Source organism: Hippichthys cyanospilos, chromosome 16 (assembly GCF_059441005.1).
Source record: "Hippichthys cyanospilos isolate Australia breed blue-spotted pipefish chromosome 16, RoL_Hcya_1.0, whole genome shotgun sequence".
In the NCBI taxonomy this organism is placed as follows: domain Eukaryota; kingdom Metazoa; phylum Chordata; class Actinopteri; order Syngnathiformes; family Syngnathidae; genus Hippichthys; species Hippichthys cyanospilos.
The window spans coordinates 9,099,561-9,127,485 of record NC_142384.1 but is presented as its reverse complement, the minus strand read 5'-3'; the positions used below and the strand labels follow the sequence as shown (position 1 = coordinate 9,127,485).

Here is a 27,925-nt window from a genome sequence, read left to right as displayed (position 1 = left end):
ATCCTGCAATAATAACGCAGCTACTCAGTAGCTTTAACTCATCCGTATGGGTATTTTTTTTTTTTAATCTTTTTTACCCAATGCTGGATCGAAAACTTGTTTTGTTTCGAACTTCAAGGTTTGACGTCAGCTATACACTCTAAGAAGCGGTTGAATCAAAAATATCTGAATTTTGGCCAAAATTCAGAGCGACCCGTGACTTGGGTCAATCTGAATGGATGGATTGTCCATTTATTTATTAACTACCCTAAAAATAGGGTTATTTTGTTAAAAACAACCTAAAGTTGGGTAAAATTGACTCAAGTAGTGGGGCGGTCTAAATTTTGACTCAACAGCTTTAAGAATGTATAGTTTACGTCAAACCTTGAACTTCAAGATAAAAAACAAAAAGTTTTTGATCCAACATTGGGTATAAAATACCCATACAGATGAGCTAAGCTATCCAGGATTGTTACCTGGGTTATTAATGCAGTATTTTGACCATTTTTCTTCCACATTATTCTCACAGTATTTTACACACTCCTAGTCGTGTAATGAGTGGTCATGTCAAGTTGAACTTGAAAATATCATCGCCATCTAGGTGAAATTTCAGCTTCGGTCATCTTTTTAACCGTTTTGTTGTTTTTTTACACAACATCTTTGAGGATGTACCCGTTTTTACCTGTTTAACTATTTAACCTCAAAATGGATGGATAGTTATTTTCTCTAACCAACTCACTGGCAGCTGCAGCTTTTTATCAGGTTAGTTAGTTTTACCCAGACTAATTATTTTGGAGCAGCAGATTGAGTTGAATATTGGATTTAAACCAGCTGAAAAGTTAAAGCGGGTCATCATTTTTGGGTTCTGCACTGATGTTGAAGTAAATGGAATGTAGCATTCCTAGAAAATGTTGTTGGCGGCTGCATGGTTGGGCGGATAGGGGGCATGTTTCAATGCGGTCAAGCGGGCTGGTGGGTGGCAGTCTCTCTCAGTGAGAAAAGGTCAGACGTTTCCCGCCACGTCACGTGATTTGATGCGATGCGATGTAATGCGATGGCGGCGCAGCAGCAGGGACGTTACCTCAGCATGAGTTCGTAGCGCGTAATGGCGGCGGCGCTGGTGCAGGGGAAAACCTGCCGCATGTTCTTCATCAAGCATAGGCAGTGTTCTGTGTACAGCCTGAAGCTGTCAGACAGCTGCCTCTCCTGGACACAGGAAGCGCCCCTGAGTTATGCTGTGAGACATTTTTGGCTGAACCAAAAACCTGGATGAATGTCAGTGACGAGCTAATGAGGCGGACGTATCCCGATGATGACCCTTACCCCCTGCCACACGCCCCTTGAGGTGTCCCCAGGTGGAGAACCTACCAGGTCTCCTCTCACAGAGGGAGGGTCCCATTCTGCATCGATGGCCCTCAGGAGGCGCAGCAACAGGGAGTAGCACACCCGCTGGGTTCGATGGTGGCCGCTGTAGCACTGCCAGCGACTAAGCCGCGAAACGCAACCTTTTAGCATATTAGCTGCTATTTTGTTTTCACTCTCAGCACAATAGAAACTCACATAATGGCCTGTTGGAGACGGGTGAGGTCCGTCTGCACAGCGTGGTGAGTCAGCACGGTCCACGCCGGGGGGCTAACCTGCCCGTTCCAGTTATACGGCTCACGCTAGCAGAAAAAAAAAATAAGTCAGGGTCACGCTTCACATTACATTTAACAGGACAATTTATGGAGTGCCTGTACACAAGTCAAATGTGAACATCAACAATACATCATGTATGGGTAGGACGTTGGCAGATAGCAAGACTGCCGTACAAGCGGGGGTCATGGATTTGCTTCCGGCTTCGGTTTTCCTGTGTGGAGTTTGCATGTTGTCCCTGTGCCTGAGTGGGTTTTCTTTAGGTAATATGGTTTCCTCGCACATTCCCAGGGAGCAGGGTGTGCTCAAAATAATACTTTAATAAGAAGATGACAAGAAATAAACTAGATTGAACAACAGCATACAAAGTACAGTATAAAATAAATAAATAAATGAATGAAATAAATAATGACTTGACTATAGGCTCGGGAAAACTTAGGAATCGAACTCAAAAGGACAGCAAGGAACTGAAAGGAAACAGGGAATTAAATACACTCAAAACTGATAAGGCAAACAAGGAAAACCTGGGCATGACACAATAGGAGCAGGAAGCTGATTGGCAGACATAAGGGAAGCAGGTTAACAAGGAAAGGTGGATACAATCACACTAATGAGACACTGACAAAAACATGAAATTAAACACATGAACAGCAAACCCCGCAACTCAAAAAGACAACCAAAAAAGCCAGAAAAGAACAGAAAACCCCGACACCAACCTACATACAACAAACACCAACAGAACATAACACGTTGTGTCCTACGATTGGCTGATAACCAGTTGAGGGTGTACCCTTCTTGCTGCTTAAAGCTCGGATAGGTACCAGTAAGCCTGCTAGCCTTGTGAGGACAAGTGGTTAAGAAAATGTATGAATAACTCATGTAAATATGTTTCTCGAAATTGGTGTAGGGCAGGGATGCTCAATACCTTGATCATGTTTGACCGAGGATTGCAACGGTAGTATTTGTAGATGGCACTTATTCTGTGGAGTTTGCAAGTTCTCCCCGTGCCCATGTGGGTTTCCTCCCACAATCCAAAAAACATATGGCAGGCGTATTGGACACTCTAAATTGCCTTAGGCATGTTTGTGAGTGTGAGTGGTCGTTCGTCACAGCGTACCCTGTGATTGGTTGGCAACCAGTTCGGGTTGTAGCCCGCCTAGTGCCCGAAGACAGCTGGGATAGGCACCAGTAAGGTTGACAAAGAAAAGGAGAAAACTCACCTTGATGTGAGCGTGCTCATGCTCCACGATCTGACTCAGCAGTTTCTTGTGGATGGACACGTTGGATTCTTTCTTCGACAGCGTCGTATCCCTCTGCGTGCAAAAACGTAAGCGTGAAGAGTCTTCCTGGCAACCCCGCAGACGCTCGCTTGGCACACCTGGCTTGTGAACAGCTGCAGTATCAGGTGGCATTCTCCCTGCACCTTGGAGGCGCTTGAGCGAGGCTCCAGTTTGAACCAAGTGTCGAAGCCGCCGACGGGAATCTCCTACCGAGGCGGTAAATGTGAACCCGGTGAAAAGCCCTCCAAAGCAAATACATTTTTCTTCCTCAAACATCTTTTCTCACATTTAAAGAGATGTTGATGCAGCCCAAGAAGTCATCTGCATTCTCCTCGGAGCCGGATGATGACGATCCATTGGCACGCACCGATTTTGCGATCTGCTTAAAATATCTAACGCGGTAGAGTGATAATCAGTAAAGGTTCCCTGCATGATGGCCTACTGTATTAGTAGCAATCGTAGAGTTCGTTTGAACAGAATTCTCATTGCTGGAGGGGTTACAACACAGTACTAATACATATCATTATGCAGTAAAATTACAACCCTTAACATTAACCCTATCTTGTCTGTCTCCTTAAACTCAATTGGCCAAGGCAGATGGGCACCCCCCACTGTGTTTTATTTGTTTTGCTGCCAAAGTTAGTTTAAAGTGAAAAATCAACCAAGCCTGGAGAACTATACAAAGAAAAATACTAGGAGTGCATGTTACTCTAAAAAGACTACATGTGATGCGTTTTCACAAAAGCAGGTTTATGTCGCAGAGATTAGTTTGAGAACATTGACAAAAATACAAATTTTAGACAGATTTTGTCTATTTTGGGGCAAACTCCTGGTCTCGACTTCCATTTCCCTGGAGCCAAAAGGTTACAATTGTAATCAAAGTGTATGCAAATAAGGGATTAGTAGATGATGTGCACCATTGAAAGATGGCTGTTGCGCAACTTTAACACGTTTTTCTCAAAAGTAGGGATTTCAACTTTTCAAACTAATGTAACTACATCAATTCTTCAGATATCATTTAAAGGGAATCAATTGTGATAGAAGTAAATGTAATACAATTTCCAATTACCGAGATATAAGCCTGATTTTGTGAAAATGCATCACATACATGGTGACCATCTAAACGGAATTAAATTTACTCTTGAATTTTTTCTAATTATTTTAATCTCTTCCAAGCGTACATTTTACTTTAAAATTTTACTGTATTTGACCGGGACCAAATATAGTCTTTTGGGGGCAAAATGTAGTCTCCGAACTATACTGTGCATTACATTGTAATACCTTCCCATTCCTCTAAGTCCACTGACTTCATTGAGTTTTTTGCAGGCCTCGGCAACTGACACGTCATCATCGTGATCCCTAGTGAAAAAAAAAGTGCACAAAAGATTGCATTTTTTTTTTTTTTTGCTGTAACAAGAACAGGGATTAACACGTTCACTTCACCCTATGGGGTTTGAATATTTAGTGCCTGTGCAATTATAATATTTAACTTTCAATCAAATTGCTCACTAGCCAGTGATTTTCTTAAGGCAACATGTTGTACCTTTATCAGATTGTAGTGCATTTTACCTAATATTGTAGCTAATAGGAGATAAGAAAATTAGTTGATATTATCCCCTGTATTAAATACAAAAAATAAAAAAAAGCCACATTTTCAAGATGACTCATGCTTTTAACGTTAAGACACATTGTACTGTATGTAAGTGTACATCAAATGAACAGTCCATTATCACATTCTGAGGGGAAAAAGAATTTCATTAAAATGAATTAATTTCGTAAGCCCCCTAATCTTACCAAATGTCCAAATGTAACAAGTCACTGTGGACGTCATCCACTTCACTGCGGAGACAGAAACAGAAGAGCGCGCTCCTCTTGAATGTTTTAAGTGATATCATCACAAAAAGTCAAAAAATTTCCAACTTACAAAACGAAATGTTCGTCCCAGACCGGATTGAGGGTCTCAGGCTTGACCTCGGTCACCTGGATGCACCTGGCCGGCAGAGCCTCTTTGGTGCTGGAGCGTTTCTCCAGCTTGTCCTTTCTCTTCCTGAAGCTGAACTTCCTTTCCTTCTTCTCCTCGGGCTCTCGCGGGCTCTGGCCCTCCAGGATGCCCAACATGCAGTAGGGGTCGCTGTAACCTGAACCCAGAAATGATATCTGAGGAGGTTTGGCAAAAACTGCAGAAATATCCTGGTTTGCCATCGTGCTCCTGTTAACATTGATTTATTGTTCCCGTGTAGCAAACATTCATTACAACTCATGCAAACTGAGTGAATTCTTTCACAATCATTTAACCGCGCACATCTACGCAAATCAAAAGTTATTAATGAATAAAAAGTAAACAACTTGTCTATTTTGCGAAGTGCGCTTAACGCATTCAATCCCAAAGACGTGCTAAAACACATCTTTAAGGAGTTTAGACATTCAATCGCAGGTATTTATTTATCAGGTTTTAGAGTATAGGACAGTCACAAAATTGCTGGCATTGAAATTGGCATGTTGGCTGGCATGTTAATTAAGTCACTTGATTCCAAAAAATTATTTCAAGTGTTTGGCTAAAGGATAGTCTAACAATAGCTGATGCTAATATATTAAGTACTAAGTATAGTACTTTATTTATTACTTAATAATTGAATAATGTACTTGATTGAATAATTACTTAGAGTAATCAATTATTTTGTACTTAATTAAAACAATCACTGTGGCACTTTATTACTTCATTGCCTAAAGTAATCATTTACTTGAGTACTTAATTGCCTAAAATAATTGATAGTACTTATTTTTAGTTAGCACCAGCCAGTTTTAGACCTTCCTAAGTTTAACCAAACACTAGAAAAAAAATACAAAGTACCGTAATTCCCCAAATATAAGCTGCACCCTTAATTTTGGGGTCAAATTCTGGTATTTTCAACTTTACCATGTATACGACGGACCAACAATTCGGCCACAATGTAAAAACAGAATAAATCTCATCTTCCTAAACTCCTAAACTCTTCAGATTTTCTTGTGTTATGAACACAGACAAGAGTGTTTTAATACATAAAGTGTCTTACCGTTGGCATCCTTAGCCAGAAGATTCCTGGCTTTTAAGACAGAAACTCTCAAAGAAAAAGTGGCTCTCTGTAGAAAAATTGGAATAGATAGCTCAGCTGCAACACTTTTGTTATATGTTTTTTTTTTTTTCTAATCATTTGTGAGTTCCTTAATCAACACTGGCCAGACTCACCTTGGATTCCTGCACTTTCTGGAGTATGATGTCATGCTCCTCCTCACCCATATCAAACACCTTTTTCAAGTCGGAAATAAAAACAGAATGTTTTTCATGAGGTCCCGTCTGGCTGGCAGCTCCCGGGAACAGACTCCATACACTTCAGAATGAAAGCTGCTTACAAAAAAAGCCTATAAAAGCTGGCGTGACATGAAAACAGAAGTGATCTCACTACGTCTGCCTGTCTATCCATCCATCATCCATCTAGTTGTCTTCCTAGTCACTCATCATCCATCTAGTCTTCTATTTAGCTATTCCATCTAGCCATCTATCTATCAATTCTATAATATTTGATTAATCTGTCAAGTATCTTGTTGATATATAGAGATATTCTCTAAGCTAGCTCGCATCTATCTATCTATAGATATTCTCTATGTATCTGTTAGCTATTCATTTACCTACCATCCATTAATCTATCAATCCATCTTAAACTAGCCAGCATCTATCAAGCTAACTAGCATCCATCGATCTGTCTTAAACTAGCTAGGGTCAATCAAGCTAGTTAATATCCATCCATCCATTCAATCTAGCTAGCATTTATCAAGCTAGCGAGCATCTCTCCAACCATCCATCCATCCTTCTCAAGATACATTTATCTAGCTAGCTAGCATCTATCAAGCCAGCTAACATCTCTCATTCATCCATCCATCCATCTCTAAAGCTAGCTACCACTTATCTAGCTAACGAGCCGTCTATCAAGCTGCAGTAGCTAGTTATCTCGCTCTCCATCCATTCATCTATCCCTCTATCAATCTATGCATGTGGTTTTGTTGATACCCTGGGGAGGTAGGCAAGAAGCTCTTCGTTACCCTGAGCAGGTAGGCAAAAAGTTCTTCATCACTAGTCACATGTTCTGATGAGGGCACCCCCACTCGGTTGACGACTGTGTACACAACCTCCTCATAGAGCAAATCCAGCTGTATGGGAAAGAAAATGAACAGCGACATTTGTGTTTGCGTTCCTGATTGTAAGGTGAACTAATCAATGAAGCTAAGAAACCTCCGTCCTGCTTATTCGGTCCTGAATGAAGGCCTGGTCCACGTGCTCCTGTGGCGGCGGCACGGTGCAGGCTCCTCTTTGGCACTAACAGGAACAGTCAGAGGAAGGAAGGCCCTTATAAGGACATCATACGCTCTTCCTTTTACATGTTACAATACAAGCAACTATTGCCGTGAAGAAACTGCGCTCCAAGGCTCGCTAATCTGGTTATCCACTGCAGGCATGTTAATGTACTCAATAGAAATGTGCCTTTATTTTCACAAGGACACCTGTTGAATTACTGTAAGAGAGCTCGATGCTGTTCATTTTACAGACGATAAAACAGTCACGATCCAGATTGTGCAAAACATACTTTTTGGTTCGGAGGGCCGAACGTCAGGACCGTCAGGTGGATCACTTATGAAAGAAGGGCCACAACTAATGGTTATTTTAATATTCGATTCATTTGTCAATTACTTTGTAGGTTAATCAATGTAATGGATGCTTATGAATCATGATTTGAAAATAAATGATAATCAGTGTGTTTCATGACGGAAAAAAAGATTGTGGAAAAGTGAAAACTGAGGATTCAGACAATTTTAGGTCTCTAAATGATGAGTAGCTGTTCCAACTCCGCAGGAAGGACCTTGAACAGAAAAAGAGGTATAGAAAATGGATGCCTGCACTATGGAGTGAATGGGGATTTTTTTCCTGTGCTTAGTAACTGTATGCCAAAGAAGACATAAACTCTTTAAGCTACTACTGTACAGTGTACATCGTTGTTACACAACAAAAGGCGTTTGAAATTTCGCTTTTTGAATGAACTGCAGCAGTAGTGACGCCACGTTTGGGCGATGACAAACTCTTTGTCAACAAGCTAATAAATCATCACGGCGCTGTCAAGACTCGCAGGCGAAAGATAACCGCCGACAGCAGCTCATCACTGACCAACTTCCAAAACAAACGCTGGCCCCGTCTGTTCACAGACGTCAGCGCCGAGTGGGCGCAGGCTGCGGAGCTGCCCACTCGCTCCTTGCTTGCATGTGTGTGGTTGGTTAGCCTGCCAACAGATGGAAAGGTGCAAGTCGGGCAGGAGGTTACCTCAGTCTGGCCGGCCTGCTGCATGTTCTCCTGTTTTCGCAGAATGGTATTCATACGCTCAAAGAACTCCATGCTCTCCTCGGAGATCCTGCCAAGAAAAAAGTAAAAAAAAGAAATGAGAGAATTGATTTAATAAAAGCCGTACAGTATTTAGAATGATCCTACAGTCTGAAAACAGCTCGGTCAAACACAACCCAAATTCGGTCAAAAGAGGACCGGCTTTTGAAGTTATTCTAGCTACCCAAAAAGTTGGGTCCGTCCATTTTTGACTTACTGTGAATTTCAGACTATAATTTGCAAATTTTTTCTCACACTTTGAACCCTGAGTTGTATAGTTGGATGCGGCTTATCTGCACTAGTAAATGCATGCATGTTAGTGTTGTGTTGGTGCAGTATTCTAACGATCGGGGTGTGTCGGTGCTGAAGATATGTGGGTGCTGCTCTTATTTCCAAACGTGCAGGTGTATTCAATATGTTTCTAAATGTGCAGCCTTGTGTTGAAGACATAATGTTGCTCTAACCAGGCAGTTTAAAAAGATGAAAAGAAGAAAAAAATTATTTCTTTCTTTCTGTGTAAATTACTGTTGTTTCAACTTGTGTCTTATAGTCCGGTGCAGCCTTTACGAAAGTCAGTTTAGTTACATTTTTGTTGGAGCGTCTTATAATATGGTGCACATTATATCCAGAAAATACGGTAATTTGGTGAGGTTCTTTTAGGGGGTGTATTTTTCATTTTTCATTTTACACTTAAAACATTTAGGTAAAAAATAACCCAAATTGGGTCAAAAGGGGACCAACCCAAATTTTAAAGTTTGTCATTTAACCCAAAAAGCTGGGTCAATCCATTTTTTAACTGATTTGGGTTATTTTTGACCCAAATGTTCCAGAGTTCAATTTGTTTTTATAATATATTTTTATATATATTTATATATTTTTATATATATTTATAAGTCTATCGGGTCAAAACTCAACTTTTAAAGTTAGTCATTTAATCCGAAAAATTGGTTCAGTCCATTTAGGACCTTATTTGGATAATTTTTGGCACAACTGCTTTGGAGTGTCTTTTTTTTTTTTCACTAACTTTTTCTAAGTATAAAATCAGTTAACTAAAAACCCCCACATGAAGTCAAAAGGAGACCAACCCAACTTTGTATTTCACCCCAAATGTTAGTCCATTTTTGACCCAAATTGGGCTCTTTTTAATCCAACTGCTTTAGAGGGTATTTTTTTTTTTTTTACCTACAATTTTTACATTATAAAAACTAAATTGGGTCAGTCAATTTTTTTTGACCCAATCGGTTTTAGAATGTCATCTTTAACAGTAAAAAATGCTGGATTGTTTTCAGAGCCCACTTGCTGGGTAGCTGTAAATGTTGAGCAGATTGTATTTCTTTAACCCAACGTTGGGTTAATTTATTATGACCCAGCATAGTGAATTTGTTTGAAGATTGGATAGTGGCAGGCTGAACATTTTTTTTCCACAGGTCTTCATTGTTGATGTTTTCAACACCTCGGGTGTGTAGGATTCAACTCAGGCATCTGTCAAAAAAAAAAACGTTTGAAAAGTAGCTGTTTTCCCAGTACATCAGGTCTCCCGCTGTTTTGTGTTTAGCACTTCACAGGCATTGCCTGTGAAGTTCTAACAGCAAAACAACAGGCGCCTCTAATTGGGTTTTCCTTGATCTGTCCTGAAAACTAAGGTTTATTTATTTATTTATTTTTTAACCGATAGGCCGTGAGGTTTTGGCCTCTGGTCGATAGGCTGAAAGGGATCACAAACCCTGCCCAAAGAAAACTTCCCAAAAAGTTGGGTGGCTTGGAATCAGTCCTGAATTTGCTTAAATGATTCAACTCTGTTACATTCAGTCTAAAGAGTTTTAACTGTCTCATAAATATCCATTGGACTAATGAAGATGGAGAGGTCTTCCGAGTGCCATAATAGACTGAACTGGGACTGCTGATTTGCTCCATCATGGCTGCTCTCTGCTATCCGTTTTAATCAAATGAGCACAGCTGTGTGCAAAAATGCAAATCGTGTGTTCTTTTCCCGGCTTTATTTTTCCAGGTGTGAGAGAATTCCCGGATTCCCACCAGCCTGCTGTCGTCATGGCGATAGGCACTTGAGAGGGCAGGGGAGGCGGGAAACGGATAGCGGCCTCTAACACCTTGGGAAAACACTTTCCAAACATCTCTCGGTTTTCCCACCGCCCGTCGACCTGAATGGAAATCACCTCTGATGTGAGCGGCGGCCGAGCGGCGGGGATCAGCCTTTTTCTCCCCGAATCCCTCGCCGCCCACCCGTTTCCCATTCCTTGGCATATTACGCTGCGGTGGAGCCAATCTATGCGAGGCCCCCGTCACGCTCGCTTTTATTGGCGTCATCGCATCGCAGCGGGCGTGTGGCAGCCCATCCTCGCCGCCACCCATCGACTCTCGCCATGGCGGGGGGAGCAGATGGTAAACCCCTGAGGTATTGATGAAGACTAATGGTAGCCATGCTGGGAAAGCTGGTCGCGCTCCCAATGCTTGGGTTGAAAAAAAAAAAAAAAAAAAAGTGGATTTGTTGGTATAAAGCAGCTGAAATAATTGATTGCTCAAGCAGGTTACAGTTAAAATGCATGGAAATTGAAATACTCCCACAGGTGGAATTTGGTTCATTTGAGAGTAACTAGACTGAGTCTTAGAAAAGGATTGCTAGTGGTATTACATTTTTTGTGGGGTTTTGTGCTTGCGTAAACAATACAAATAAGCGCCACTCCATCGTCATCCTCGCGCTTTGAAAGGCTCAATTCCCTCCACATCCGTTCTTAATTGTCATCGGCATTGTAGTGAGCACAAATCTGTTCAGTCTTCTGTCAGTCTTACTGCCGGAGGGATTTGGCTAAACATTGTCGGATCTTTTGTTCCCAGCCATTGGAACACGACCCCCCCCCCCCCCCCCCCCCCTTAAATAATGCCTGATTTGACACAAGTAAATAAACACAACACACTCGACGATCAGTTCTTGCTCACGTCACCGGAAAAAGAAAATTGGCTTGATGTTGCTAGGAAACAGGTTCTTCTGTTGTTTTGACTCAAATATATTTTCCTGAATTCATTCCAATGCTTCAATTACATTTTTTTTTCCCCCCTTCCATCCTTCTGAGCGGGCGCGGACATGGGAAGCAAACATGAAGACGGCTTATTGAAAAATTGGAGGTGACAAGCGGCCGCTAGTTTTCAAACTTCAACATGATGTGGCAGCACGTATACAACAATTACTGGTGTACGCATCACAGTCAGCGACGAAAGACCATGTGATGCCTCCCAATCAAACACAATGTTTTTTTTTTTTTTAAAGAAATCTGATTGTCACACGCTTGTCATTTGCGTCGTATCAGCTCTGCAGCTTTTATCGCCGCTGGAGAATGTGCATGACAAGAACTAACAGCCTCCCCCCACCATTTTCTACACTTATGCGCTCTAATTACACAATTGATTAGGCAGGAAGGAGTCACTGATAAAGAAAGCTCACTCGGATATAGTGTAGACATATGAACAATGAGATTTACTCGGGCTTCATAAATACCACCGCATACCTGGTTCAGGTTCTAATATTTTTTTTTACATAAACAGCTTTGAATCACCAATGTGGAGATAATATTTTTGGTTGGTTAACTTGTGCAAAAAGACTTGCAAATACATTCAAATGAATTTTCAAATGCGTTTGAAAGTTTGGTTTTTTGGTGGGGGGCGGGGAGGGGGCGTGATTGTATTTTTTTCCCTCTATAACTGTTATCGTGAAGAAAATTCTTAATTAAAAAAAAGTTTGACCATATTTACAATGTATTATTTAAAAGTATTGATAAAATGGTTGCCAAATGCTAAAAAACATTTTTTCCCATAATGTCATGGATTATTGACTTGCGCATGCTCAAAAAAAATTGAATTTATGTAGATTAGTGCAGTAAAACCATTAATTAAAAAAAAACCCATCAATCTCAGTTTTCCATAAATAATCCACAATTACTCGCAATTTTCAACAACATTCTTTTTACAAAGCTTGTAACATGAACATCATTAAAATCTTCGATTTCCTAACAAACCATCAATAATAAATTTTATTTTAAGTTTCACAATTGTAATAGCTATCTCTGATTTGTTAATACAGTTCTTTTTGGGGAAAATGCAACTGTTGAAAAAAATCCTTTACATTTTTTCTTATAGTTTGGTCACAGAAATCATTTTCAAATCTTATCACTTACAGGTTTAGGTAAAATAAAAAAAAAAAAAAACATATCCACACACATATATATTGTACATCTCTCTCTCTCTCTCTCTCTCTCTCTCTCTCTCTCTCTCTCTCTCTCTCTCTCTCTCTCTCTCTCTCTCTCTCTCTCTCAGTGTTCATGATTTCTGTTCATATTTTTTCCAATGATGCCACTAGCTATGTGCATGCACAAGACAATACACTGGTATTGTGAAAAATGATTGTTTTCAGCGTTTATCTGACATTCAATCAATACATTCAAACATATCTGCAAACTCATTTGAAGATATTTAAAAATGTTACAAATGTTTACTCCACAGTTGCATTGCATAATTTGATTTAGTGCCCATTGGAGCAAAATTGTGGAAGCACGCAGTGGACATTTGCCAGTGCACAATACACCTAAAATAATGAGGAGTGACTGGCATTGAATTTGAAACTGCATTAGTGGGCCACTTCCTCCCCTCTATGGAGGTCAGCACTCCCAGTGTAGTGGCCCTTTGCGCGTTCTCTGATTATAGAAGCAGCGACACGGAGCTGGCAAACCTGCTAATGAGATCTCGGTAAAGCAGAAATGCAAAGTGTGAAGTCCGCCTCTGTTGACTGGAGACTGATTGTCACATCTCAATGCAATTAATGCGCACGCACACACACGCGCGCACAAAAAACAAAATTTGAAAAAGAGAAACGACGGATCGGTCCGGCCTCCATTGTCAATTAAAGCCTGTGTCCAGGTGTGTCGACAGCGGTTTGAACGGCTAACAAAGATCAACAGCGTGTCTCTAATGATGAGCCCTCAGCATACGTGCAAGGTGGGGGCTCAGTGGGGAGGCTTTAACGGCAGGGAGCCCGCATGGGAAATGAGGAATGACATGCACCGTAGTGACAGTTCAGACGACTATTTAAAGGACTGAGAAAAAAAACAAAAAAAAGAAAGGATCCTCTCGGAGCCGATTGGATTATGCATTTATTAAAATATCTCATCAGAATGATATGCGAGGAGATAAACAGGTTCCGCGCGCCACCCGAGGTCGTCCTGCGTGTTAAAAATAAACACTGCCGTCATTACAAGGGAAGTTCACGTCGAGGCAGCAAAGCCTGGGTTTAGGTTGCTATGGTAACCCCAGGTTCATACTATTAGTTGTTGTTTTTTTTTTTTTGCTGCAGATGAGGCTTCAAAACAAGACTGGGTTGGTGGCGGGGGAAAGGTGGGGGTTTGAGGGGGGATTTCACCTGTGACGCTTGATTTGTTGCTACGAGACAAGAGCATGGCAAACTTATGTCGAATCCAAACGGAAGACGAAGATAAACAAGAGCATTCGGCGACATGCTGTGGAAATTAAAAGACGAGAACCCATAAACAGTACACAGTCATTGTACTCTTGCGATAAGTTTTTTCAGATTTTGAAATTCACATTTGAATTTTTCCAGCACATTCACTATCATTGACGGCGATTCACGTCAAAGATCCATTTCCATTTTTATTCGGCTGGCCGAGCAAGTTAACTCATTTTGCTGGAAACAAATCAAAGATCAATTTTAACTGAGCTGCTATGTTTAGTGATGTTCAGATGTCAATCGCGTGAGCGGAAAAAGCGGCTCAAACACATGGTTTTCACCCGATTGGATTCTGGGGGGGGGGGCTGGTTCGGTTTAAAATATGTTCATCTTATATCAATATTTTTTCATTCATTTTTCCTTCAAAGTAAATAGATATTGCAAAAATAAAATACAGACAAAATACAGACGAAAAAATACGCACAACATGCAACATGGCGACAAAGTCGGACACAGTGAAAAGTAAAGGCAGTGTAATTTCAACATGCTGTAGTTTTGTTGAAAAAAACAAAAAAGATATTTGATTTTGGTACACTTGGGATAGATTTTTCCATCCTCAAATAAAGACGCTCCTCTAGTTACCTTTAGAGATATGAGCAGAGATGACTAAGTATTTAACGCATTTTCTGTGACTCCAATGTAGACGCTGTCATCGTAAACAAAGCTCCCGCCCAGTTTGTCTTTACCTCGCTAATAGTGTAGTGCAGGGGTGCTCAATAAAGCTCGGTTCTTTTGCAGTGATATTGCTACACGAGGAAATGACGCAGGCAGGACAGACACATTTACCTGGCAGCAACTAAAAGGGATGGGCCGGAAGTGCTTTTGGTTAAGCAGGAAATGTTTTGAGAGGCACATTTACTGCTTCAAAATAAACTAGTGCAAAAAGTGTATGACGTTTGGCCTTGGTATGCTTTTATTTTGAAGTTCTTTCCAGAAGGATGGTATAGTGACAATGGTCAACTTGATTATCTTTTCCTGCCAGAGCAGTTGATGAAAACGACATGTGTTCTTTTTCTGATTGGTTCTTTTTTTCCAGTTGATTTTTATTTCTAACAGCTTATGAAAAAAATCTAGCTAACAAACGCGTGCCCAGAATATAACTGGTTTGGATGTAGAGAAGTGTCTGTACATTACCATGCAATCAAAGCCGGTGTCTGCAAATCCTTATTTTTTCGGGTGCTAACAAACATATGATCGGAACAATTATGGTTATGTATAAAAGAGGCTGAGCGGTTTATGAGTTGAATTATTCCTCTTGAGGAATTCTGAGGACCGTATTTTCCGCACTATAAGGCACACCTAAAAGCCTTATTTTTTTTAAAAAGCTGATGGTGCGCCTTATAATCAGGTGCGCCTTATTTATGGATCAATACTGAGAATGGGATTCGTAGACGGGGAATAAAGTAAGCTTTACCTGTTTGTTTTGTGTGTTTACAGTTGAACAAGGTTGGTCATATTGACATTGAGTTATTATGCTATTGAGATTTTAGAGTTATTATTTGAGTTGTTATTACTTTGAGTATTACTATATTGTGATTGAAAAAGTTTTAAAATATATAATTAATTGAGGGTGTGCCTTATAATCCGGTGCGCATTATATATGGAAAAAGTTTTAAAATATGTCATTAATTGAGGGTGCAGAAAATACGGTAGATTCAAAATTAAATTGTACAGTTTTTTGACCCATGAGACAACTCATTGGTTTCTTCAGTGAGATATTCTATCTTGACCTTATCCAAAAAAAAAAAAAAAAAAAAAAAAGGAAAAAAAGTTGCGTTTTTGCGGATACACTCTTGACTCACCTTCGGGATAAGGGCTCCGGGCAGTGGGTGAGTGGGCTGCCGGGTGCAGCGGGGGGCGACTCTCTGCGGCTCCTCAAAGACTGGCTCCTTTGCACCTGGCGCAAGACGCTACTCTTCAGGTCCAGCAGCGTCGTCATGGCGCTATGCTATCAGCCCCCAAAATACAACAAGAGTGACAAGAGATTCAGAGTGTCTTGTGTCAGTTTTCTTTTCTTAAGTATCTAACTTTGCAATGATTCATTCTTGCATTGCGAGAATTCTGAGACTCCTTAAGAGGACACAAAGTGAGAAAATGAGAGATGATTTGAGGACTCCCACCTTTACCCACCATCACCTTACACGCACAATTGACGCATGTTAAAGCAACCCAAAATTGATAACATCCATTTTCCATACAAACTTGTGAAGAATTTGGAGGTGAGTTCTCACCAGCCATATTTATAAATGACCATTTTCACTCACACCTCATAACAATTCAGTCTTCAATAAACGTACCATGTTTTAGTTGGAATTTAGGAGCGTGTGAAAAGAACAAGAAAATGCCACGCAATAAGGGTACAACCAACATTCGAACCTAAAATCACAAAACTGTCGTGACAGGGTTAGAGTAAGTCTTGAATTTTTCATTCTAATTATGAAGAAATGCTCCACTATATATATATATATATATATATATATATATATATATATATATATATATATATATATATATATTTTTTTTTTTAAGTTTAACTTAAAAAGGTTCAATAACTATTATGTAATAAAGTAAGTAAAGTAAAGTAAATTTGAGTCATCAAAGGGGTTATTGCCTTTCCTTCTTCGGGATGCACGTACAGCAATTTCTAAATAAACACAATTAAAATTAAACAAAATAATTTATGCATTATACAGGACATTATAGCTATTTATATTTATAATAATAATAAAAAAAAGCCCCAACAAAATTTTACAAATTGTTCCAGTCAACATTCACAGGATTGCTCTAATGTTTTTCTTGTTTAGCATAAAAAAGTTCACTAATTTTTATTTAATAAAGTAATGTAAACTTGTCCTCAAAGTGGTTATTGATTTTCCTTCTCGACGCACGTACAGCAATCCCTAAATGAATGTAATAAAAATGAATGAAAAAATGAAACACGTAAAATTATGCATGACGAGGGACATTTTGGCTACAGTTAGTTTTATCAACGTAAAATGTAGTTTCGGTTAAGTAATTTATAAAAAGCGTTTGGGTTTTTTATTTGGATTTGCACACTTTTTTTTCCAGTTTTATCATGAGTTATTCTATTACTCTGCATACTCCACAAAGCTGGAGGCGCTGCAATTGAGTTCACACAACCAATGCAGCTGCACACAATTAATGCAAGAGCATGTCAGCACTCTGGGGACATTTGCTTCCAACACAAAGAGCCACGGGCAGCCACTGACTTGATGCCACCTTGGAATAGGGAAAATTTGGTTCACTTCAACTGCTTCGCCGCCAAACACGTCGGACGGCAAGGTGAGAAAAAGGCGCGAAAAGCCAGCTTCAATGGCCAGTGTGCCTCATTAGTCTTGTATCATCGTCATGGCAACCTCCAACTGCAGACGAACCCCTCCCCTCTTTGCCAGATCTCACATCAGGCCGTGGATGTCTGTCTGAGGTGTTGGCCAAGCGCTTGATTGACATTCATGCTCATTTAGGTTATTTCTGGGATAAATCATTTGGATGTTGAAATTAATTTCTCTAGGACACCTGGGGGAGCTATCGCTTTCATGGCACAGCTAGCGAGACTTCAAACAAAACAATACGAGTAACAAGGATGGATTTAACCATTTTTCCTTGATCAATTAGGAGCTTTGTCTCTAATGGTAACGTAATTTTTGTGTTTGATATTTTCATTTCTCTTGTGTTTTCCTCATTGCCATATTTCCAAATTGATTTTCCATCATCCGCGATTTTCTTGTAAAGCAAGTTGGCCCAAAACCATCGGCCATTTTGTTTTGTTTTTTTATTTACTTGTATACAAACAACTGGAGTGTCTGCCCACCGATCAAGTGTGAAAGTAAACAGCCCCAAAAACTGGCAGTACTGTCTCTAGTTGGTAATACAAACAAGAAAAAAAAAAAGCATAATCTATAATGGAGCAATAATAGAGCTAAAATTGTACAATCCATGACTAGCTTTAGTCCAACAAAGTCTTGTAATGTTATCTAAATATTAGAAATGTGACATTTATATAGGTTACATACAGTATAGTAGAATACTTGCAATATTTTTATAAAGTCACTTGTCACACCCTTCACTTTCATTTCCACCTCAAGGTTGTCGTTCAAGACTAACAGTGTTATGTAACCTTCATAACATGACAGCTCTCTGCAGAGAAGATTCAAATAAAGTCAGATGGATTTAATGAAGCCGAGCCGCGCAAGACGGCGAGCGCGGGGTGGGTTTTCCTTGCAATATGAACAAATGGTATTTCATAAATCGGCTCGGATTGGCCCAAGTAAAAACCTTTCCCCCCTATTTACTGTAAGTGATCATGTATAATCCCAGGGACTCTTGATGGGTTAAGTGAAGAATCTCATTTTAATAGCGTTTGATCTTTCATAGGTTTGAGCATCTGTAAACGCCTGCAAGGGAAATATCACATTTTGCAGCAGAGCAGATGAGTTACCGGAGGTATTTTGACTCATTTATGCTGGTCATCATTCATCCGTCATCGTCAGTCAGCTATTGTTTTTTTTAAAATCTGAATCAAAATAAAATTGTAAGTCTATTGGTTCATCGTTTTATTTTACTCGTGCTTCTTTCATCATTTTGCCACCACCATAGATGGGCATTTTACACATTTTTGCCGGTCCGTCATTTGTCATTCAGGGCATGGCAACGAGGCTAAAAAAAATCAACCCTTGATTTTCTAGTCACGATTTTAATCGACTTAACGACACCTCAGAAATAAAGCTTAAACAAAATTTCAGACAACAATAATGCATGATTTTATATTTATGTTAACATAAACTTGTCATTTATAACTTGTGTGAAAAAAAAAATCCTAACTTGCTTAAAGGGCACAATGAAGCCGTTAACAACTCCTATGTATACTATTTTAAACTATTTTAAACACCTATTTAGATTCTGCCACTTCTGCTAAACTTCAATTTCAGGATTCAGCACTTTTTCAAATTGGTGATTTTTAAATGATTAATTAGTCAAATCAATTTAATTTGCCTTTTTTTTTTGGTTGCTGTTTAAGGTATTTCGTCTTTTTCGATCATCAGCACAAATGGGCACCTGTCAATGACACACCGACAAATTGCCCACCTCTGTTTATTACTATTACCGTAATTAAATTTCAGACATGATTTGAGACCTGCATCTTATAGTCCAATGCTTATCAGGAGTATTTTTTTTTTTTTTTTACAAGTCACCATAGGGCAAATCACCGGTAAAGCAAATGTGTGTACAGTATCTGTTAAAGAACTAGTCTATGAACTATTAATGATGAACTGAGATCATGTGAATCAATTGCTGTGCTCCAAAAGACTTTTAAAAATATACAATTAAAAATGATGTATGAGTCGATTATGATCTTGTATAAAAATGTGTCAGGAGTAAATTTGATACATGAGCAGGAAGTTAAAAAGTTTAAAATAAAATAATAAAAAAAACAACTTCCATATTGCATCTTTCTGTGTAAATTCTGTTGTTACTATGTGCAGCTTACAGTCCGGTGTGGCTTAAAAAAAAAAAAAAAAAAATATATATATATATATATATATATATATATATATATATATATATATATATATATATATATATATATATTTGTTTTTTTTGGCCTTGTGGGGGGGGGGCAACAACAAAAGGGGACTTATTGAATCTCAATCACAATATTAAATGAGATTCCCCTGAAACGTGCGTGGAAATAGGCCTTCAGAATAAAAAAAAGGATAATAGGCATTGAACCAGAATTGCAGGAGAGGACCCGCAGCGAGAATCCACCCTACCCGCACGTCTGGCGAAGCCCTTTGTGTGAGGTTGCAAAACGAGAGAGGTGAGGGGGAGCCAGCTCACAAAGGACGGCTGACAAGATGCACAAGAGAGCCGCAGTGATTGATGGAGACGCCGTTCCACACAGTCAGCCCGACTCGGTCGAACACTCTTTTAAAAAGTTGACAGTTCACGTCTGTGAAAGCTTGGTGAGGCAGAGGGGCCTTGGGCGGGAGCACTTCAAGCAGAACAAAGGCGGCTGCTATTAGCCAACTGTAATGGAGGACAATTAAGAGAATGGGAGGCTGAGTGGACAGCGTTTTGAATTAATATCATTAAGCGGATCGCTTTGGTCTGAATCGGATTAAAAGGAAGTCAGTCACAGACTCAAAAGTCATAACATTAGCAGAGAGCCAGAGACAAATGCAATTTCAGTTTGCGGTGGCCGGAGGTGGGGGACTCGCACCGATTGAAGAGTCAAAATCCAGTCGAGATTTGACCCCAGTCAAAAGAGGCACGAGTCAAAATAAAGTCACGAGTTGACTCGACCCGGATTCAACCGTTTTTTTTTTTATATGCAACTTGCTTGGCTAAAAAAGATGGAAGACTTGTGAATCTATTTGTTATGAAGGATTTTGAGACATTAAAAGTGCTCGTTACATATTTTTCCAGACAATTCCACAAGGATGGCGGCCATTTGTCTTGATCTCATTAAATGTGCAGGTCTACCACAAACCTTGCACAGAAACTGTTAGTGCAAAAGTCAAATTCATCAGCCGACTGACCATCTTGGACCAAGTCTGATGTGAGGAAGCGTAAGCCGCATCTGTGGCCGCAGCCTCATCGATTCACGACGCTGACATCTGGCACCCTCGTGGGGCATTCACTCCATTAGCCTCAAGTGTCTTGTCTTCTCTGCCACATATCATCAGTGGGTCATTTCAAATGAATCCTGGTGAGAGAAAGTGTGGGAAATTTTCTCCGGTTCTGATAAAAGGTCCATTAGCGAAAATAACAAAAAAAACACAAAAAAGACCCAAGCTAAATATAAGTTGAGTGGTCAGAACTCATTTATGTCTTTCAACAGACAGCTGGTAAGAGTCCACAGTTTAATTCTGCATATCTTTCTGGGCAGGTGATGCTGTTTAGTTGAGCAACAGAGAGCTAATGGACAGCAATTTGTCAAGTATGTTTGAACGGTAAAATGCAAAATATGGCTTGTATGCATTAACTGGTTTTCAGTTAATTACCAGAGTGCTAAAATTTCTTTTTGATGTTTGTTTGCATCTTCCACAAACAATTCCAATTCCATCCTATTTGGGAGCTTAGCAAAAGCTCATTATGCTATTAGATCAGATACGTTGTAATGTCTATTTGGTATCTTAGTTTGGGTACACCCATAAAGACAATTTGTCTGTCTTTGCCCCTTTTATTGAACAAGCATGTCAAATTGAAGAATTTTCTTACAAAATTGTCCCATAGGTCAGCACAGCGGAAGACTAGTTAGCACGTCCGATTCACAGTTCAAGAGTCACTGGTTCAATGGTACATCCAGCCATCCAGTTTGGGGTTTGCGTGTTTTCCCCGTGCCTTGGTGGTCTTTCTCTGGGTACCACAGTTTATGTACATTGAACACCCAAAATTGCCCTCAGGTGTGTTTGTAAGTGTGAATGTTTGTTTGTCTTGGTGTACCCTACGATTGGTTGGCAACCAGTTCGAAGGTATAGCCCACCTAAGAGCCCAAAATGATCTTTTTTCTCTCTTTTCTCTCTTTCAGTGCGAAGGATGAGAATTCTTACCAAATGTTTTTTTTTTATGAATTTTTATGAAAGGGTAGCTGACACCCTTGACTTTATTTTAATATTAAACCAATTGAGTACTGTAGTAATAAACTGTGACCATTGGATGACAGTGTTGCTCGCGTTGGGAAAGAAAGCCATACATACTACATACGTATACCGTACATTACATACATGTAATTCAAATTAAAGAGTGGAAGTCAATCTTTCATATAATACCACCCTTGTTTACATTGACATCGCACGAAATATTCTGTTGGCCTTAAAAGATGAGTGAAAGTGCCCAAATCTGGCACTCTAAAGGTTGCTTTTTCCAATGATGCTTGGTACTGATTGAGTTAAAAAAAAAAAAAAATTAAGAGCAGAAATCTTCAGACAAAGCTGATGTCTCCTGAAGTCATTCGACAATGTGGAATGCGACATGAATGGATTTTTTATTTTTAACCCTCTTATTTTGTAGAAAATCACAGGTGATCAGAGAGAAATGATTTATGCAATGGAGAACTTTGTTTCTAGATCAATGGAGGGAGAGAATCTTGTTGTGTGTGTTGTGTATTGAGATACATTAATTTTTTCTGATAGTATTAGACTGGTGTATTTACGACATAAGTACAATGATTACGTATCATGAAATTCTGGCTTTTACGTTTGGTCCCCCTGTGGCCACCCCTACGAAATATTCTGAGGCGTCACTGCTTTTGCCTAAGCCAAATAAAATACAGTTTACACACACCAACAATTTCAACATCATTTCCAACCGTGAGCCCAGTTATTGAGTAACGCAGCATCCAAGTGCATGTCCATTTGCTGCCTCTCCAAGTGAAAAACGATTGGATGTTTTTAACGCTCCGCTGCGCGTACATCTTGATCGGCAGCTCACTTGACGGCATCTCCGAGAGACCTCCCGAAGCGCGGCGTCGAAAGTGAAAATGTTTTCTTCGCCGTGCTGAAGGTGGGGGTCACCCCTCCCCCCCTCCCTCCCGCGGGGAGCGGCTCATCATTTGCAGCGTGGCCCGTGCTGACGGGCAACAGCGCCAAGGGGCTGCCTCCCAGGTGAACACATTTCAATTACAGACGTGGACCTCTCCCAACAGGTTTTCGCTCTGTGGTGACAAACTGGGTCTCGATGGTAGCAATCAGGAAGTGGAGTTGGGGGGGGGGGGGTGTTTAAGCAGCTGCCAGACAAACGCAGTCAAGGCCAAGTAAATGCCTTTCTCCCTGACATGGGTGCCGACGGCATGCCAGGGAAACGCTCACCAGTGTACCCCCCGTGCGAGCCAATGAGCCCGGCAGCCAAAGGCGCCTCGCTGAGTGTCTCTATGGTAACAGTGGAGGGAAGGGAGCTGGTAAATACAGGTAAATGGAATTTCACAAAAGGCCGGCAGAGGAGCCTTGATGTCCTAATGGGCTTTCCTTAGAGCAGCTCAACGTAGACACAGTTGGACATGCGGCTGCCCTCTTGAGGGCTTGTAAGATGAAGGAGATACAAGGAGAAGACCAACTGAGGCAACTTCTTATGCCTGGCTGGTTTCAAACGGATGCTAAAAACCTCTGAAGGGGCCATCAATAGGGTTAGGGCTTACACCAGAAAAGTCTCGGTGGCAGACTTCTTCGCCTTAAAAGAAGTTGTTAGAGTTCGATCAAATTCCCCATTTTTTAGACTATAAGCCAATAACCTTTTTTCTCATGATTTGAGCCCTGCGTCTTATACTCTAGTGGCGCTTATCTGCAATATTTTTTTGCTGGCCAACATGAGACAATCCACTGGTAAAGCAAATGCGGGCATCTGTTCAAGGTGTCAATTTATGGAAGAACTATAAAATAGACCTAACAAGATGTGAATCAAGGGTATATGCTCAATAAGAGCTTTTGTAATATAGTATTAAAAATATAAAAATGACATACAAATTGAATAAGTTTGTGATGTGTAAATTTGATATATATGGGTGTATGTATGACTGTATTGATGAATTATGTACAATGTATTGATATGTTCACTAAAATAATCAATTAAACAAACGGAAACAGAAGAAGATGCTATGGAAGAATTGATTTTCAGTCTGAACTGCTATTTAACTGCAGTATTCTGTAGGTGTTATGATGAAAATATTCATCCATCCATTTTCTATAAATATGTTGGTGCTAAACATGCAGGCACGTTCAGTCTGTTGATGATGGGATGTTGCTGTAAGCAGGCAATTAAAAAAAATCATATACAGTCTTTCTGCATAAATATTTGGCATAACGACATTTCTACTTATTTATTTTTTGCTCAATTTTTGCTGCTGCGGCTTGTTTGCTGGTGCGGCTCATAGTCAGAAATTATTGGCTCTTCATTTTATTGACACACTGCAAATGTTGCCAAAATCTACTGAGAGTGGTAGCATCACATGCAGTCCCGTTATCCACCACAAGGACTACCAAAAGTGACATTATAATAGTAAAAAAAGCAGGCTAAATAATAAATACGACATGATTTCCCCATCCTCAAAATGGAATACTCAGCTGGCAAGCAATGATTTAAAATTCGAGGAGGAGGATATTTTGACACAAAGGAGGTAACAGAAGCCTCAATCAACGCTTCACCAACAGAGGGAGCTAACAAAATCAAACAGCCACACAATCCCTACTCACATGGAATTTGTGATGTCACAGCACCAGAAAATTTCAGCAAAACGCAGAGAACAGATTCAGGATTGTGTAAACTGCTGCGATTAGATAGTAATAATGACTTTTTAATGACACTTACGGTATTTAAAGGAATCTTAGAGATTTCAAAAAACACTTTTCAATCTTTGCTCTCTAGGCTTTAAGGGGCACAACTGTTTCCAAGCTTGACAACCATTGTGACTGTAAACCACCTCTGCCTCTTCTTAACCCTTTAGTGGGCACAGCGGACACTTTCAGACGATAGTCTAAACAGGCAAAAACGGCTTATATTAGGCACACGTTTTTCAATTTTTAAATCCTACACAGGATTTTGGAGAAATTTAGGGAAACGTGAGAATTTAAGCAATGGATGTTAGGGACGCTTTCGGACGTTTCGGCTGACTATCGGCCGAAAGCGGCCGCTGTGCCCAGTAAAAGGTTCAATGGACACTTTCAGACAATCGTTGGGCTAACCTTTTTTAAGGTTACCTAGCAGGATGACAAACCATCATATGAGTTCATCCTTGTGCCTCATGGGGTTTCTAAATCCGCAGAAGTTTAAAATTGGACCTGATGAATTCTCCTTCCATGCCAAGAGACAATGAACCATCCACTCAATTTAGAGAACTTGATGTGACAAGTAAATCAAAATGACAGCTCTGCATCATAAAATTCAGACACACAAAAGCTTGTGACTAGAGATAACGTGGTTATTCCGACAACTGTGATGATATTTCAAAAATGAGATATGTTAATCTGTTAACTATTTGGATTTTTTAAAATTTTCATCTGTTAAAAAAAATTGATTTTTTTTGCACACTTATGGAAGGAAATACATTAACAGGTTAAATTTATGACTAGTTTATTTGTTGGATTATCAGAATATTGGCTAAAATATTGAAAACAAAAGTGAAAACAGATGTTCGAAAATGTCTTATTTTCTTATAAGACAATGATGGTCAACTTTCATAGACGGAAAAAACACGCCGAGAATACATCACTCATACCACAACATCATTGTAAAACACTCAGGATAATCTTCGAGACAACTGACAATTGAGCCTTTGATCGGAATGGGCAGAAAATTTTCAATGCTTAGCCGATTTTCGGTATGCACATACCCCGCTTAAGATCTGAGAGCGAGGGAAAAAAAATAGAAATCCAGTCAGTCACTCTATTCCCAACAGCTCCTGGCGGCTGTTGTCAAAGCACCTGAAAGCAGATTTGGCTCGGCCATTGATCCGGCGCGGAAAATCCAGTGGAATTGAGAGCTTTTACACGCCGTGTCTGCACCTTCGCCGCGCAGGCAGACACCCTACCACTTTTGCCACAACAAGGCCTCACCTCGCCTCGCACACTCACCCCAAACACTTTAGAAAAAACTCTGCCTTTACAGTACAGGAATGAGAGACAAAGGCGCTCACCCATGCTGTAATTAAAGGCGTATGAGCAATATTGTTACGGTGCCTGAGTGCCAACGAGAACAAAACACTATCAACCACCATAAATAACACTGATGCACAATATGATAAAAAAGGTCGGCGGTGATTAATTCACAACTAATTGCTGTGTGGAGATGAGTCTAAAGCGGAGTCATGCAGCTTCTGAAGGAAAGAGGACAAAGTTACACATCGGTGGATATTTTTAGCTATGGAGATTTCAGACGTTTGCACATATGTTGCTCTGTATTGCAAAACGTTGCTTCCTCTAACTCTGAAGCTCTTTGTCAGCCTATCAGAAAATCAGACAATGGTCTGATCTGATTTTACCCTGTATATGTAATTATTGGCCTCACTTCTTTACAGTACAATTTGTCTGTGTGTGTGTGAGATATATATATATATATATATATATATATATATATATATATATATATATATATATATATATAGCTAGAGAGAGGGGAAAAATTAGCATCATGTTAATTTCATGGCAGCTTTTCCAAGAACGCCCCGTCGTAATTCGAATTAGACTTAACTTTTGGGGTAATTGCGGTAAGAAAAAACATTTGATAAAATGTGAAATATTCCTAATAATAATACATCCTAAACTTTAACTTGTCAAACATTAGCCATCACATTTCCACGACTTACACTCACCCTCCAAAACACACAAACGCGCACACGCTTAATAGATGAGTGTTAATTTTAATAGCGCAACAGGTGTCAATCGAGAAAAGCTTGCAAGTGACAGGAGTGTGGTTCAAAACAAAAGAAAAATGCACTAGAATACATTTTGACAAAAAAATGAAAACTAAAACAGTGTTTGTGGCGCTATTAATTAAACGACGAGACGTCCAGCAAGGCTTACCTGTGTGTCTCCTCTGGGCAGTTGTCCGCTCTCAAATGTTTTGTCGCCTCGGCTCAGAGTTGCTCTCCGCGGCACCAAGGCTCGGCTCGGGCGTGTGATCAACTTGCCACTGAAAATTTGGATGTTTTTCTTGTGACAGGCGACAGAGAAAAGCTCATTTTTAGACCTTCGAGAAGCTTTTCGAAGCTCACGTTTTACCCAGATGAGCGACCAAATATGGACATGGAAGTGCAATGGTGTGTTCAAGTCCCTATAACAGTGTGGGACATATAAGAACTCCAATCCATCCGAAAAATTAAGATTCGTGAAATCCATAGTAGCCTTGTTATTATGTCTTGACGACAAACATATATTGTAAAATACATTTAATACAAGTGTTGAAACGATTTTGTGTCTAAGCTGTTGTATTAGCTAGTGAACCAAAAATCAAAACGGAGCCACACTGTTTGCTGAATTAAAAGCCGAAATTACGCCATTCAAAACTAGCACGTGAACGCATCATTCGACTGTTGCTGAGGGATGGCTCAGAGGATTTTTCTACTCACAGATAACAGCAAGTGCAGGTCCTGCACATCACTCACAGTGACTTTCATGTACTTTAACTTTCTTCTGCCCTTAAACTAGTCAAAACTTCAATTCCATCACCAACTTAAGACATGAAAATACTTTTCTGTTAGAAGTCCAATTAGAACTAAAAAAAAAAGGAAGTCAGTTCTCTGTTCAGCCTTGAAGAGTCTGACGTTTGTCCTCTGTGAATCTGACTTGAAGTAATTATGATAGAACTGTCATGTTAACCTCTACACCCACATTCTGAACTTCATGCGCAATGGAAGATCAATTAACATTTAGCTAATAGCGATGAAATGTCACTTCCTGTGATGCTGACATTAAACTATTGTGTATATATATATATATATATATATATATATATATATATATATATATATATATATGCCAATCTGGAAAGCAGATGGCACCCACTCACAATCCAGTCCATATTTATCACCTTTTCACGTAAAAGAACTCACAAGCTTGTGCTAATGTGCTTTAAATAGACACGGGGACGTGATTACATGGCTGCAGGCAAGAGGTGCCGCTCTTCTTGCACAAAATATGATTTCTCACATGCTTCTTTTGTTGCAGACTCAAAAAACCGGAGTGATTTTATTCTAACTAGACACGCTTGCTAATAATACACCATACGTAGAACACAGAGATACTATGCACATTTGCTCATACAGTCTGACTGGTCTATAGGTTTGGGAATACAATATAAGGATGGTATATTTTAGAGATGGTATATTTTAGACTGCAAAAATTCATATTCGTTTTGTACCCCCCCTCAAGAATAAGAATCCGGTACGGTTCACTTTGTTGAAAGTAAACAATCATTTTACAATATAAATGAACTTGTCAGGACTGTAAATGCGGCATTTCAGTCAGATATTGATCTGTCAAAATTTGAGGTCAATCTCCTACTGTGAATTGAATTCAAAGGAACAAATTATCAACAACATAAAAGAGCTATACAAATGTATAGTATTTTTTTTAAGGTTCAAGCTGT

At 39.7% G+C, this 27,925-nt stretch overlaps 1 protein-coding gene across 1 annotated transcript in view; it reads right to left on the bottom strand.

Annotated features, from left to right (window-relative positions):
- baiap3 (BAI1 associated protein 3) overlaps positions 1-26,528 on the bottom strand; it is a 37,171-nt gene extending 10,643 nt beyond the window's left edge. Inside the window, exons 1-16 of the mRNA XM_088437810.1 lie at positions 26,362-26,528; positions 15,631-15,776; positions 8,242-8,329; positions 7,162-7,245; positions 6,972-7,079; positions 6,121-6,180; positions 5,948-6,014; positions 4,819-5,032; positions 4,689-4,733; positions 4,176-4,253; positions 3,181-3,286; positions 2,993-3,100; positions 2,835-2,927; positions 1,540-1,643; positions 1,348-1,465; positions 1,061-1,185 (exon numbers count right to left, since the gene is read on the bottom strand). Of these exons, the coding sequence (XP_088293936.1) occupies positions 1,061-1,185; positions 1,348-1,465; positions 1,540-1,643; positions 2,835-2,927; positions 2,993-3,100; positions 3,181-3,286; positions 4,176-4,253; positions 4,689-4,733; positions 4,819-5,032; positions 5,948-6,014; positions 6,121-6,180; positions 6,972-7,079; positions 7,162-7,245; positions 8,242-8,329; positions 15,631-15,767 (1,535 nt within the window). The 5' untranslated portion in view covers positions 15,768-15,776; positions 26,362-26,528. The remainder of the gene's footprint in view (positions 1-1,060; positions 1,186-1,347; positions 1,466-1,539; positions 1,644-2,834; positions 2,928-2,992; positions 3,101-3,180; positions 3,287-4,175; positions 4,254-4,688; positions 4,734-4,818; positions 5,033-5,947; positions 6,015-6,120; positions 6,181-6,971; positions 7,080-7,161; positions 7,246-8,241; positions 8,330-15,630; positions 15,777-26,361) is intronic.
- Between the last annotated feature and the right edge of the window lie 1,397 nt (positions 26,529-27,925).